General features: G+C 41.2%; 1 protein-coding gene across 1 annotated transcript in view; it reads right to left on the bottom strand.

Moving 5' to 3' along the window:
- Positions 1–13,995: 13,995 nt before the first annotated feature.
- LOC131988652 (transcription factor IIIB 90 kDa subunit-like) overlaps positions 13,996–14,847 on the bottom strand; it is a 90,397-nt gene continuing 89,545 nt past the window's right edge. The window contains exon 16 of the mRNA XM_059353820.1: positions 13,996–14,303. Within this exon, the coding sequence (XP_059209803.1) occupies positions 14,007–14,303 (297 nt within the window). The 3' untranslated portion in view covers positions 13,996–14,006. The remainder of the gene's footprint in view (positions 14,304–14,847) is intronic.

The raw sequence follows: 14,847 nt of genomic DNA, 5'->3' as shown, positions 1-14,847 counted from the left end.
GAGGGAGGCAGTTTAGCCACTGGCTGACAACTGGCAATAGCTGGGGGGATGGTGTCAATAAAACTTAGCGGGGAAGGGGAATAAAATATAAAAATGAAACTAATATATCATCTTGGGCTTTAAGAGAGTGGAGGCCGACTTGAGAGTGAAGATAAAGCGGGACAAAGGAGGAAGTCTCTCAGTGTATTTCAGTGTTAAAGCATGCCTTCCTGTGGCTCCGGGGGGAAAGTCTTCAGCCGCTAAGCTACGCTGCGGCTCTGTGAGGCCGTGAACTACCACAATAGTATCAACTCTTTTAGTGTCAACATTTTCGGTTGCTGGCTGGGCTGTTTTTTTTTGTCGCTCTGTGGCTAAGCCGTGGATAAAAAGTGGGATGATTTCCAAATGGCCCAGTTTTTCAGAGTTCCCCCTCGAAATTCCAGGCCTGGCTGTCCCATTAGTTACAGTGCGAGGCGCGCCGGAGAACAAAGGTTTGGCCTTGAAAAGCTGTTTGGATGGAAAAGGCTGCGGAGGGAGAGCTGCTGTCGCTGCTGCGAGCAGAGCCGGATGTCCACAATCAAAGAGATGCTCTCGTTTCTCAGCTTCATGAGAAATGGGCTCTTCTTAGGAGGGGAGGGGGGATTAAATGTGTGAGCATCTCTCTGGATGAGAGTCGAGGCTAAAGACCTAAATGTTAATGTATAGGAAATGGGCTTCATTTATCATGCGACAGGCAGTGGAGCAGCTCCACGGGCCTGTTAGCCTCTGGAGAGCAGCGTCACGTCACGGCATCATGTGACGGATTTTGAGGCAAATTATGACTAAAAGCAGCCAAATCACTGCTGAGTTCAGCTCATGCTTACACTTTCTCATGCATGACTGTTGTTAAGTAACAGATTCATAAATCCTCATTTGAGTGGTTTTCTTCTTTGCATTTCATGTTCCTCGACATGGGTTTTATCGTGTGATATCTGGATGAGCAGGATCATTTTGGCTGCTTAATATGTCTCCTGTTATTCCTGCAGGTTTGTTTATGTAATAAAGTCTGCAACACTTTAGCTGATATGATGTCAAATGAACAGAAATAAACCATAATTTCTGCTGCGTTCTTTTATTTATTGAGAATATTTTCATATTTTTCTGACAATAATTCTTAAAAATTAAAGGTTAATTGCTCTTTGGTAGGTTGTACTTGCATTATAATCCTGTTATATCATCATTATTTCAGTGTTATAAATTGGTTTTATAATAATATCGTTAAACATTGCTTCCTATACACTCGAAAGCTACAAATAACCTAATTTTGAGGATTTTTTCAGAAAAAATAACGATGTAATTATGCAGGAAAATGGATTCAATTTCAATCTAAATTCTACCAGTTCTTTTCATTTTAATTTATTGCTCGTGTGACAGTCAAAAATGTGAAATTGGTCTTTGTTCTTTTATTTAAAATTAACAAATTCAACACACCGAATTAAACAAGAGTCTCAGAATATTATATTATATAAGATTCCCGATAATAACTTTGCAGGAATTTGGTAAGAAACTGCAGGACTTTCTGCTACAATCCCAATTTCAATAAGTCGCCATGTAAGACAAATAAAAATGGATGCATCACATTCAGAGCAGCAAAGTAAGTCATTAACCAAGTTTTACTAAAGTACTGGAATTCAGTACAGTTTTTGATGTACTTCCATAAGAATACTTGCTACTTTCTACTGATACTTGATTTGTGCTTTTTACTCCACTACATTTATTCCCTCCACTAAGGAAGTTGCGGTTTTGGTTCGGTTTGTTTGTCTGTTTGTCAGCAGGATTACAGAAAATCTACCGGCCCAAAGCTCATGAAACTTGGTGTCAGGGTGCAGCAGAGGTGGAGGAAGAACCTGTTCTGAATCATGGCATAGATGCATTAAACAATATTTACTTTTGTTTACATTGCAAAGGGATTTGTGCTGCATTCACATGGTGTTGGAATAATAGGGAACAATAACTCCCAACTGGGAAAACAACTCGGAACAACTATTACCAGCTCACCTTATCTTTTTGCTCTGCTCTTTGTAATCACACTAATACTGGAAACAGCTACTAACTTGTTGATTTAATGCTCTGAGCAAGAAAATACAACCTTACAATCTTTTTTGTAGCATCCATGTTGTCATTCTAGTGATCATATATCATCTAACATCTGCTGTCACTTTGTATATTATAATTTTACAAACAAATGATAGGACTATACTAAAATATGATGTATTGTTATAGATTAAACTACCAGAGAGTACAAAGAGGAGCCAACATCTTCCCTGAAACCAGCTGCATAACAGAGATGCTGCTCTTAATCAATTAATGCTTTTGTTTTGTTTTGTTTGGGGAGTTTTATACTCTGACCCTGCAGGACTGATATTTAATTTAAACTGTGCTTTTTTATAGTTACACAGCATAAGTAATTACTCTCTCTTTATACTTTTGCTGGCATTATTGCACCCCGACTTGAATTTGAAGCCAGAACTTTCTTTGCAATAGACTATTTTCACATCGTGGTTATGCTACTTTTACTTAAATAAACATGTCGGAAATATAAATAACCTGGACCACGCGGGCACGCATTCAGTCTCAAAATTGCACAATCAGCTTTCCAAACTAACAACTGTTAATTCCTGAAAAGCTCACGTTTTGCAGAAACAAGCTTTTAATCTCATCAGCAATATGTTGCCATCACATGGCTGCAGGAGAGAGAGAGAGAGTGTGTGTGTGTGTGTGTGTGTGTGTGTGTGTGGGGTGGTGCAGCACCCATGACCCTCTCTGTCCGTCTGTGTGTCTGTCTGCAGACCTTCACCAGCATCCAACGGCTCATTGGTCACAGTTTGCAAGGGGGGGGGGGGGTCAGAGGCTCCCAGGGAGGGGCTGCAAACCACAGACAAATTATACACCCTCCCCTATCACATCTGGTCACATTACAAGGAAAAACATCCTCCTCCATCGAGTGGCAGGCAGGAAAATAGGGACTGTGGGAGGAGACTTAACTGGAGCTGCTCTCAGTTTTTCCTGTTTCTGTAAAGTTTGTTAAACGCTCAGATGACTTCTTGACTTCCTCATGACACCTGCTCTGACAGGCTGAAAAAACAGAGCGGGAAGTATTTCCTTTCTCTGTGCCGCGCTCTGGCACGGCCGAGCAGCAGCGGCAACATCTGGCCAGAAAAACTGCTGAGTGCTCCGGTTTGTTCTCAGCGCTGGCGAAGTCTGTGGCTCCGATTTACATTTCTGGAAAACCAACACAGACCAGAGTGGTTGCACAGAGTCCCCCCCTCCCCTCAGTGAGCGAGCTAGGAATTCTCTTCTTTTCTTTCTCTAAAAAAAGCTCTGGAATCAGACAAGCTCTCTAAAAACAGAAGAAGTGGGGGGAGAAAAAGCTTTGAATGGGGGGGAAAGAACAGATGAAGGAGCAGAGGAGCGAGAGGAGGAAAAAATATCACTGGAGGGCAATTATCTGGGCTATTTCTGGAAGACTGCTTTTCCATCCTCCAGTAGGGATGGAGGGAACAGGGAGGGTCTGTTTGGCAGCTGGCTAGAGGAGGTGGAGGGTGGAGGGGCAGCAGGAGGGGGGCAGAGAGAAGACAAGAGGAGGAGTGAATGAGTGCACGGGACGTCTGAAAACTACAGACTGTTCAGGACAGTGAGTGCAGCAGGGCTCTGAAGGGCCGAGTTAGCAAGATAACAACAAGGAGTGGGAGGAAGGGAGGGAGGAAGGGAGGGACGGAGGTGAGATGTATGACGTAAAGAGAAAAGATAACAGAGGGACAAACGCCAAGAGGACAGAGAGAGAGAGAGAGAGCGAGAGAGCAAGAGAGCGAGAGAGTGAGAGAGAGAGCGAGAGAGCGAGAGAGCGAGAGAGCGAGAGAGCGAGAGAGAGAGAGAGAGAGAGAGCGAGAGAGCGAGAGAGAGAGAGAGAGAGAGAGAGAGCGAGAGAGCGAGAGAGCGAGAGAGCGAGAGAGCGAGGTGCTGCAGACCTTCACAGAGCTGAGGAGACCGCTCATTAACCAGTAAAAACATGTGGTTAAAGTTTGTCTTTTAAGGCTAAAAGGAGAAGTGACAACTGTGTGATGCAGAAACACAGAAGACAAAAACAGAAATGTTTACAACAGTTGGAGTTCAAACAGGAAATCCAACAATAGAAACCAGTGAAGTGAAAGCAGATAACCTGAGGAGCCGACAGGTTACGAATCTGAGAGGGCAAGAGATTATTAGAAAAACAGGAAAGTTCTGTTTTTTCCTTTTAAAATACTGGACTCTTTGTTTGAACTTCTCACGGTGAAGACGTGACTCTACGGTTGGAAATGAACAACAAAAGTGCACGCAACTTTTTGAAGCACACTTTGTAGGAATTGTCGCTTACTGACTGTAAACAAAACATGCAAACTTCCCCAGCTCAACAGAGGTGAAAACAAGTCACTTTTTTTGTGTAGAAGCACTGTCTGCTTCTGTTGCGCCTCACTATTTTGTGTTTTTTTTTCCAGCACAAAGCATGCATTATGACTACAGATACACTGAAATACACTTCTAGTGGGTCATAAGTGATGAATAAACATTGAACAAAAATCCTGCATATTATATCTTTAAAGCTGCACAAACCTATATGTGGCTCAAATAACTACTATAGAATTAAATGGGATTCACACCGAGTCTGAAGATCCCCTCAATGGAGAGTTTTAGCTTCTTTTAGATTTTCATTTTGCTTCAACGGCCCACAACTTTACAGTTTCCATTAAAGATACAGCAGGCTGCGTTTGATGTGAGCAAGTTGTCACAAATACAGGTGAGAAGATGAAATATGATTCAGGGAATACAATCTGGAGTGACACATCCAAGAAGGCAGTGTTCCAAAATACTAGACAAGATTTTACAACTCTAGAATGTTTGAAGTACAAAGGCTCCAATCATGGTATCGTCACAATAATCTTAAAGATTGTGAGGTAAATGTAAAAAGTAGTAAAAAGTAAGGCATGTTGCATGTATTTGACTATTTTTCTTTGTGGCTAAAGTTCAACCTTTCTGCAGGGCAATGGTGCATTTTTTTCTGCTGCCCACTACCAGGAAAGTGGAAAAAATGGATATAAAATGAAGCAGAATAGCTGGAAAAAACACCTTCGATTTGTATCTAATTTCTAACATTCAATGTCTGTTTCCATCCTGATAAAGTTGGTAAACTCTACTAAAGCTTCTGGTTCATGTAATCTACTGAATAAATGGAGAAAAAAAATCCACTCAGACGTTTAAAAACAACAAGGGGCAAAGTGAAACATCAGCCGGGGCCGACAAGCTGCAGCAGCTCAAACTTTCACCCTCATAAGACTCTCCGTCGTCACGACGATCCTGCTGCTCATTTTAGAAGTCCTGCCATCAAACTCGTCTGAGTGAAGTGAGGCAAATTTACACCATGTTTTGTAAAGTGCAAACACTTCAGTGGGGAGATCAAGAGGAGAGATGAAAGAGACAAAACGGGGAGGAGGGGGAAAAAACGACAGAGAGGAAGACAAGAAAGGCAAAGAACTCGTTAGTGAGTTGCAAAAGCCCAAAGCAAGAGCAGGCCTGATGGAGCAGAGCGATACAACAGGCCCCGTGGCTGCCGCCGAAGGCTTTCAACTCAGAGACACGGCGAGGATTAGAAAAGTAGGCGACAGAGGAGAGGACAGGCCGAGGAGAGAGGAGAAGAAAGAAATAGAGATAAAAAGTGGGGTGAAAAAGACAGAGACAAATTTGGAGGAGAAAAAAAAGGAAAATACAGTCAGAGGAAATGGAGAGAAAGAACAAGAAATCAATAAGGAGACAGTGAAGGGAGGACGGAGAGTGAGGGCTCTTTTCTGGAGTAGAAGAAGGTGAGAAGGAAAGAAGGAAATTGTTTCTTTCAGGTGGTTGTTGAAAGCTGGCAGATCCTGAGACAACTAAAGGTCCAAAGACGAGACAACTCACACATACAGACGTTACAACAACAGAGTTTTTGTAGAGGAGTGCGACTAAATCATGAGCTTTGATGTATTTCTGCACCAAGACGGAAGCAGACATCCTTTAAAAACTTGATAGCTTTTAAACGTTTGATGCGTTTGTTGTAAGCCAACGCTAGTACGCTAGTGCGAGCCAGTGTAAATCACATTGCAGCTAAACAAATAAAATACAATTAATGATCCATGTTTTAGTTGGTCTTCTTGGTCACTATAATCCCGCCGCCACCCTCTGACGTAAGTGGTTTGTGGTTCAAGACCAGCAGAGAGTTGGTGCGGCTCTGGAACCAGTTTTCCTGGCCGAGAGACGGTTCTTTGGCTGTCGAAAAGCAAAGAACTGGTTCAAAATTAGGCACCAGCTCCGAACCAACCCTGGAACTGCCTTGGTGGAAAAGGGGTATAAATGGGGGCTCATCTAGAGCTGGTTACTGTTTGTCAGGACAGTCAGGTAGCAACCTAAAACTGTCAAACATGGACTTCTTTAAGCTTCCAGAGTTTTGAACGGTCCTTCTGCCTTTATCAGAAGTGGAGCAACGTGCAACAACTGCCACAGAAGAATAATATAGCAATGAATGAAACTGGAGGCAAGAAACAAACAATCCAGACAACATCAATCATCTCTGGATATTAATATTGTTATCTGCAAGCTGCACTTGAGAAACTCTGTCAGATAGTGTTGGTACTTGAACCAGCCAATGAGTGTTCGGCTGAGGGCTCCAGAGTGGCCTGAAAACTGCCCTGAAGAGAGATCGAGAGCTGCAGCAACAGAAGAACTCCAGGCCGATCTTCAGATCATCCACAAGAGCTCGGCCCTGGAGCGGAGAATGGGGAGCAGCCAGGAGCCTGGAGGAGGAGTGGAGCGGAGCGAGGGAGGGGAGGCCGGAGCAGCACAATGCCTCAGTGTAGCCCCTCAGCGAGGCCTCGGAACAAGGCACAATGGCTGCACTGTCAGCAGGCCTTCTCCTGCACCTCCATAGGTCTCCCTGACACCAGGCCTCTCCCCTCTCTCAATAAGCAGCACAACAAGCTTTTCAGAGGCCGGAGCAACGGTCTGCTGCTGCACCGTCCGCTCAAAGACTCCATTCTGCACCCAACCGTCGCTGTTTCAGATGCTTTTTGTCTTTCTTCTGATTTTTTTCTCATTGCGCTGACATGGTATGAGAGAATGGGGGATTATCAGCATCTTGTTGCTGGCGGGGCCGCGGGGCATCCTCCCCCTTCCTAATGGCTTGTGGGTAGATGTACTGAAAACTGAAAAACCGCAGGGGTCGAAAACATTGTTGTGCATTCAGCGATTTCTGGATAAATGGACGGGGCGAGTTATTCCATTCAGGAAGAGAGAGAAAAATGAAAGAAAGTGCAGGATGAATGATTCATTGACGAGACGTGAGAGCGTGTTTAAACATTTAAACAGGTCGAACACTTCGGCAGAGAGCGTCCATTCTTAAAAAACAGCAGACAGGTCTTGTGCCAGTGAAGCCCCTCTTCAGACAGATCAAAGCCAGAACATGAAACTGGAGACGCTCCTTCATTCACGGAGCATGTCGGCTTTCCAAGGAGGAGATCTGCCATGCTGGCAGCAGCCATTAGCCAACTGGAGCGGCTCAAATCCAGCAGCCTCTCAGCTCTGTTGTGGCCCTCTGTTTGGTGTAATCATGGCTGCTGCTTGCAAACTTTGATAAATACTGGGGTCAAATAATGTGTCAGGGTACACTATCGCTCAGAAGTTTGGAATATCCTGCAACAAAAGCTTAATTGGGTCCAGTCAGACGGCCATAGTGAGGAATACTCGGCTGCTCTTTGATGCTTTTCGGTTGCAGAAAGTCTCTGTATAAATGGATTTTATTTCATGAAGGGTTTGTTTTGTACATGGAGAGCAAAATGCTGCACAATGGTTTAACCAGGCTGGATTTAAGGGCAGGAAAACAAAGATCCCGCTCACAGTTTATTAATAAAAAGAAGAAATCACTAGTCATTGGTAAAAGAAGCATGGTATCTGCAGAATACTTCAGAAATGCTTGTCCGTCTGGAACCCCCCAGGTCATTTCAAGTTCCATGAAGTGTTATCAAAGGGTGCATGCCAAAATGCATGCAATTGGATAAACATACGACCAATCAGAGCAGTGTAAGGAGTGAAAATAGTCAACTAAAATGTGTTTCTGAAAAATTTTGAGGTTGGAAAAAGGTGTCACAGTAACAGATCCATATTTGATCAGCGCTGCAGTGTTTGACAATTTGATTCTGGAAAATTTCAGACTAAAAAACAAATGTATTCTAACAGTTTTCTCCCGTCTTGCAACACTATGAGGACATCAACTAAATTAAAGTTTGAATCAATTCATTCTTGTTTTTTGGGGTGACAACTAAACATCTTGTGACTGAATACTGTTTTTTTTTATCTCTTTAAAACAGCCATTAATGAAACAAAAATCTAAAAAGTGATTCTTAACTTTTAAACAATAGAGTAAGCTTTCCACTGGTTTATCATTAAGTCTATAAAATGGGTCAAATGATTTCTTTTTTCTGACCAACAGTCGATATAAAAGGGAAGAAATTGGGACCAAATAGTGAAATGCAATGGATCTCTCCACTAATGGATAAGAAGCAAAAATCGTCACTAAAAGATGAAATTGTGATATTCAGATGATTAATTATGGAGCCCATGAATAGTCCTTTGTATTTAGGACACTCAGAGAAAATGTTTTCCTTTGTTATTGGAGCTCTTGAGTCACTTTCTGTCCACTGTGTGGAGGCTGAATGAGACACTCAAGCAGAGAGAGAGACACAAAGAGACAGAGACAAACAGACAGACAGAGACAGACAGGAGGACAGACAGACTCTCTGCTGAAGTGTCCACGCTCACACCCCCTGCTCTGACCTCTGACCTCCCGTGGAGGGAAGGACGTTTCCCCTCAGCGATCAATAAGCTTCACATTAGCAGTGTGTAAATGGGATGTGCTGTAATGTGTCATAATGTGTGTCATCAATCATCCCGAGTCAGCGGAGGAGGCCTGTTTTTTTATTTTCATCCCCTGAGAAGGTGCTCTCTGTTCAATTAGGTGCAAATTGTTCGGCTGTTTTCAGGGTTATTGACCATTTTCCTTTTCTCCGTTTCTTTTTTCTTCATATTCTTTTTTCAGTTTATTATCTTATTTCAGTTTCATCCTGCATCAGTTTTCTTTTGGGTTTTCCACTTTTTTTATATGTTTCCCTTTCTCCAGTGGAAGAATGCGTCAGTGCATTTGTCATTTTTTTTATTATTTCGTATTTTATATATACTTATTTTCTTAATATCTTTATGTAATGCTTTTGAAAGCATTTACCTATTTCATTTTTTTTTCTATTTCATGTCTGTATTTTTCAGATTTTTTGCGTTGGTTTCTCAGCAGGTCAGCTGGGTTCAGGAGAAGTGATCAGCTGTTTGTGTCCTGGGCAAAGTTTTACAGGCTGGATGTCACTGGACCATCTTTGGCACAGGCAGTGTTAGGGGCTAACACACCAGGGTCCCTGTGACAATAACTTCCCAGCCATGCTTTATTTATGGCTTTGGGAGATTGGATGCAATCCAGGAGGCGTCTATATCTCCCATAGTGAAACACTGAACAAAGTTAGAAAAAGAACTTTGGGTTACTTAACGTAACCCTGGTTCTTTGATGACAGACTGAGGTGTTTCACCATCATTTCCCTCCTTGCATAGACAGTATTGAATGATTCGAAAGGAACTGGTCATCTGTGGTAATAGGAGGGGGCGTGGCCCTGCACAGTTTGACCTGTCTGTCACTGACAGACGTTGTGTCATTGGAGCTTCCGTCGCCAAGGCGATTCCCATAGTGAAACACCTCATCCTGTTATCAAAGAACCGGGGTTACGTTAAGTAACCCAAAGTTTCTTTGTCTTTAATTTCCTTACCCTTCGGTTTCTTAGCTGTCTGTAATAGACTGAACTTCCAGTGAATAGTTGGCTGGTTGAAGGGTGAATAATAGAAAACACTCAGATGACAAATCAGCTGGACAGTAGAACCACCAACCCTCAAACTAAAGAACGACACATAGAGCGACAGCCGCCCAAACACAGAACAAATTATCATCAGTAGAACTTATTGACAGCAGCTCAGTGAGGGAAAAGACTTGAAGGCTTTTCATTAAACTGAATGTTTCCATGTTTCCATGACCTGTTTACTGCTCCTTTGAACACAAACAGACTCTGGCCTGAATTCTTAAAGTCCCCGACGTGTTTGTTCTCCTGTTTTTATCCGTTTACATCTTCGTCACCGTCGAGTCTCGGCCCCATTTAGTTCTTTATAAATGCATTTAATTTGACTTGAGAGGCACTAAAGAAAGATTCCCAACTGCAATAAATAAGAAATAAAGAATAAATAAGCAGACTTATCAAACTGCTCGGTGGGTCTGAGACCAAATGCAGCGAATTATCTCCGAGCTCAGGACTTCAGGGTTTATGAAGGCCAAGCAAACTGTAACCAGATGATGAACCGCAGAGCCAACAGGGGGGTCCCCCTAATCACTAAACAGCTGCCTCTATAGGGCTCCTGTAAAGCTGCAAGAAACCAACATTAACTGAAAGGGCTTTAAAAACAGAACCATAGGAAACCAATTTCCACCTACACCAAACAAACTTAAAAAAAAGCTTTTCTCCTCGCTGCAGAAAACCCATTAAAGTGTTGTGAAAGGCTGGGTGAGGATCAGCCCTGTGAATGCATGTCAGGAGAGGAGGGAGGGGGGAGCACCAGCCAGAGACAAATCCTGGCAGAGGAGGTGGGAGGAGAGAAAATCCCACCAGAGCTGAGAAGCAGAAAAAAAAAAAAAAAAAAACACAAAACTGAGCATCTGTCCTCCTGTCGCAGGTGATTATTCTGGACGACAGGAGAAGTGCCGCCTCATCATTATGGAGTGAAGCCACCACCGTCACGTGCCACCGGGACAAAAAAAACAAAAAAAAAAACGTGTGTGTGGATTTGGACGCAGAAGAGGAGCGGCTGCTGTCGAGCAAACACTCTGCATCCATCAATCGAGCATCTGCTGTTTGCATTGAGGATTATTTACTGGCCAAACATAATTAAATATGGATTTATGTGCTTTAGGTTGTTGTCTATCAGGGCCGTGCTGCTCGCTCGACATCACAGGTAACAGAGTCGCCATCAGGAGAGTTTAAGGTGATGGAAACTATGTTAAAGATACTCAACAGCTGTTAGCTTCATGAGGTCGTGTTTACTCGACATACATTAGAGCTGTTTAATATGGAACAAGATCTCCAACCTGAACAACAGAACAAACCTTTTGCTATTTTAAGAAACGCTCATATGTGCGATTCTTACACACGTCGTTATTCATACAGGTACGGTTCACGGTTGTAAAAAAAAGGTGCAGTTTCTGTGAATTTAGGCTACAACACCACTGACCTAGGTTTAGGGCAGAAACCTCCAGGTTAGCCATAAGAAAAGACAATTTAACAAGTTGATAAATATATATATATATAAATGTACGTAAATGCTGGAAGTCAAGTAGTTATGAGTGTGAGCCATGAAGTTACCAAGGTTATTATAGTTAACGAAAACTAACGAAATAACGAAAACTAACGAAATAACGAAAACTAGAATTGAAAAAACATTTTCGTTAACTGAAATAAAAATAAAAACTAGAGTTTTTAAAAAAACGATAACTAACTGAAACTGTATTTTGTGGTTACAAAACTAACTAAAATTAAAGTGAAAATGTCCTTAGTTTTTGTTTTTGTCAACTTTTTTCATTCATAATTCAGTGTTTCTATTTGAACATACAACACATGGTGAATATGTTTACTGAGACTGGGATGTCTACACTAGAACCAAAATTCAAAACACCCAGAACTGTAAGAGTTAATAACCTTATTGGGACTGAGATGATAAACCAAAGGAAATAAAGGAAACATTTATTTTGACCTCTTTGAATCTGGCACCCAACAAATAGCCCATTACAAAAAAACTAAAACTAACACTAAAACTAATAAAAACTAAACTAAAACTAAGCATTTTCAAAAAATAAAAACTAAACTAAAACTAGAAAACTCACTCTAAAAACTAACTAAAACTAACTGAATTTGAAAACAAAAATTCACAACAAAATTAAAACTAAAACTAATGAAAAATCCAAAACTATTATATCCTTGGAAGTTACGTTAAAAACTTGTTTTCACACGGGACTCGAACCCCGTCACTGGGTGACAGTCTGCCATTTAGACTCTGCATCGCCATCAGTTTTTACGATGTCAGCACAATGGCGGCAGAAGACAGTCGAAAAAGTAAATACGAGTCGTATTTCACTGCCTGTACAAATGACCTGCAGTCATGGAAAAAAATATTAGACCACCCTTGTTTTCTTCAATTTCTTGTTCATTTTAATGCCTTCTTGGTAATTATTTTGGTTATTATCAATAAAACCATGGAAAATGTCTAGATATCAGCTCTTAAATTAAACTCTTATGAGCTATTTTTGTTGTTATCATTATATTTGTCCAAACAAATGTACCTTTAGTTGGACCAGCCATTAAAGTGAACAAGAAATTAAAGAAAACAATGGTCTAATAATTTTTTCTATTACTGTACATACAGGTATGGTTCACAGTTGTAAAAAAAAAAAAAAAAGCAGCAGTTTCTGTCAATTGAGGCTACAAAACCAGTGACCTAGGTTTAGGGCAAAAACCTTCCTGGTTCGGCTTTATAAAAGACAGTTTAAACAGTAAATAAATGTACTTAAATGCCAGAAGTGAAGTAGTTACGAGGGTGATGTGAGCCACAGAAGTTAGCTAAAAAACTTGTCTTCACATGGGACATGTACCCCGTTCTCCTGGGTGAAAGTCCTCAATTAAGACTACGCATCGCCATCAATCATAACTACTACGTCAGCACGATGCCGGCGGAGTAAAGTCGACAGCGTAAAGATGAGTCATATTTTGCTGCCTGTAAAAATGACCAACATACTGACGTTTGGAGGGGAGACCAGGCTCAAGAGATATCAGATCTGTTGTTAAAAAAAAAAAAAAGAGGAGAAAATCTTTATTCCCTAAGTGGATTTGTTCTTAAAAAGGTATAATATGTAACTTTTATGCAAAAAAAATGTCTAGAATACATGTCATTGAGTATTTATATTATCCCAAAGGCCAATAAAAACACTGTAATTGTTAACTAACTGGCAAGAAAGACTTCTTTCTCACCTGACTTTCTTTATTGTCCTGTTGAAATGCTGCCTGATGTTATAACAGCTACAAAAAAATGTGAAGGTTGGGTTAATATTTCTTGTTTTATTGCCCTTCAAAAAACGTTTTTTATCCATTTGATCTTTGTCTTATCAGTCAGTCAGCTCAGGTTGTTGTGGATATGAATCAAAACGGTTATTAATCAAAGTCAAAAACTCCTGTTGGACGATCAGAGTTTCTTCCTGCTGCAGCAGATTTATATTAAGGTTAGAGGTGCAAATAATGATTCCTTTAATCAATCATTTAGTCTAAAAAATGTCAAAATAGTGCAAAACAAGCCAAAAACAACAAAACTGCAGAGCCAAAACTGCTCATTCTGTTTGTTCAACGATGACTCCAACAGATTTACAGGAAAGCAGCAAATCTTCATTTTGGAGAAACAGAGAATTTTTTGGCATTTATCTTTGTCAACATATTTATCAACAAATACTATCAAATTTTCATTAATCACTTAATAGACAAATAATTAAAGCACTAATTATGTTGTATGGTATGGCTGATATCGGCTTAAAATGAACACAACTAACACACGTCCACACACTCAAACACACCATCACACTGTTCAACAGCATCAGTTTCCAAAATGATTTGTGGAACCTCTATGAAACAGCACAAACCTGTTTTTCGTACTTATGAAGACATCAGGAGTGATTTTATCATGAAAGACAAACTTTGACCTTATGAACTTTGAACTTATGATCTGGTTTTTAGACTTCTGATAACATATTTTCCTGGTTCTGATCAACCTGAATACACTAGGTGGTTTATTCTACAGAAACCTGCTCACAAGTGTAAAAACGGGCCCGGCACCAACCTTTTCCCCAGCGTGGCGAGCGGCGTGCTGAGGCTGAGAGGAGCTCGGGCCGGTTTGCGGATGCGTGCGGTCAGTCTGGGGGTGGCCGGCTCCGTCTTCGGGGACTCGACCTGGCGGGCCGGGCTGGCGCCGGGCTTGATGTTGAGGTCCTTCAGGACGTCGTAGTTGATCTTGGTGGAGATCCTCTTCTGCTCCAGCATCTTCCCGATGGCCTCGTCCGCCGTGCTGGCTCGGATCGGAGGGAACTTCCTGGCCGGTCCTCTGGGCTGTCGGGGGGAAAAAACAAAGTCACCTTTAAAAAAGGGCTTAAAACTTTTTTGTTCAGGGAGGCATTTTTAGGTTGTCCCTAGATGTTTTTATTTTGTCTCTGCATAATGTACTTTATTTCCCGTGTCTTTTTATCTACTGCTGATTTTAATGAGTTTTTCTCTTTCTTGTTTCTGGTTTCCGTAGCACTTTGAGATTTCTGTATGAAAAGTGCTTTACAAATAAAATGTATTATTATTATTATTATTATTAAGTACAACTGAGCTGTTGTCAAAGAAAAACCCTTTACCAGAATGAGCAAAAACATCACAGACCTTATTTAGGATTTTTTTTATTCAACTTTTTTACCGTAAAAGAGGTTGTTTTTCCTCATTAGAAGTGAGAGTCAAAGGACAGAGTGTCGTATGCTGCACTGATTGTAAAGCCCTAAATAAAATTGGGATTTTGGGCTGTATACAAATAAAATTCAATAGCCATCCCAGAAAACCAATATCATTATTTACTGTATAAAGTGAGTTAATGGCAAGTCAAGTCGATGGGTTC

The sequence above is a fragment of the Centropristis striata genome, chromosome 16 (assembly GCF_030273125.1).
Source record: "Centropristis striata isolate RG_2023a ecotype Rhode Island chromosome 16, C.striata_1.0, whole genome shotgun sequence".
Classification (NCBI taxonomy): Eukaryota; Metazoa; Chordata; class Actinopteri; order Perciformes; family Serranidae; genus Centropristis; species Centropristis striata.
This window is presented reverse-complemented; position numbering and strand designations above follow the sequence as displayed.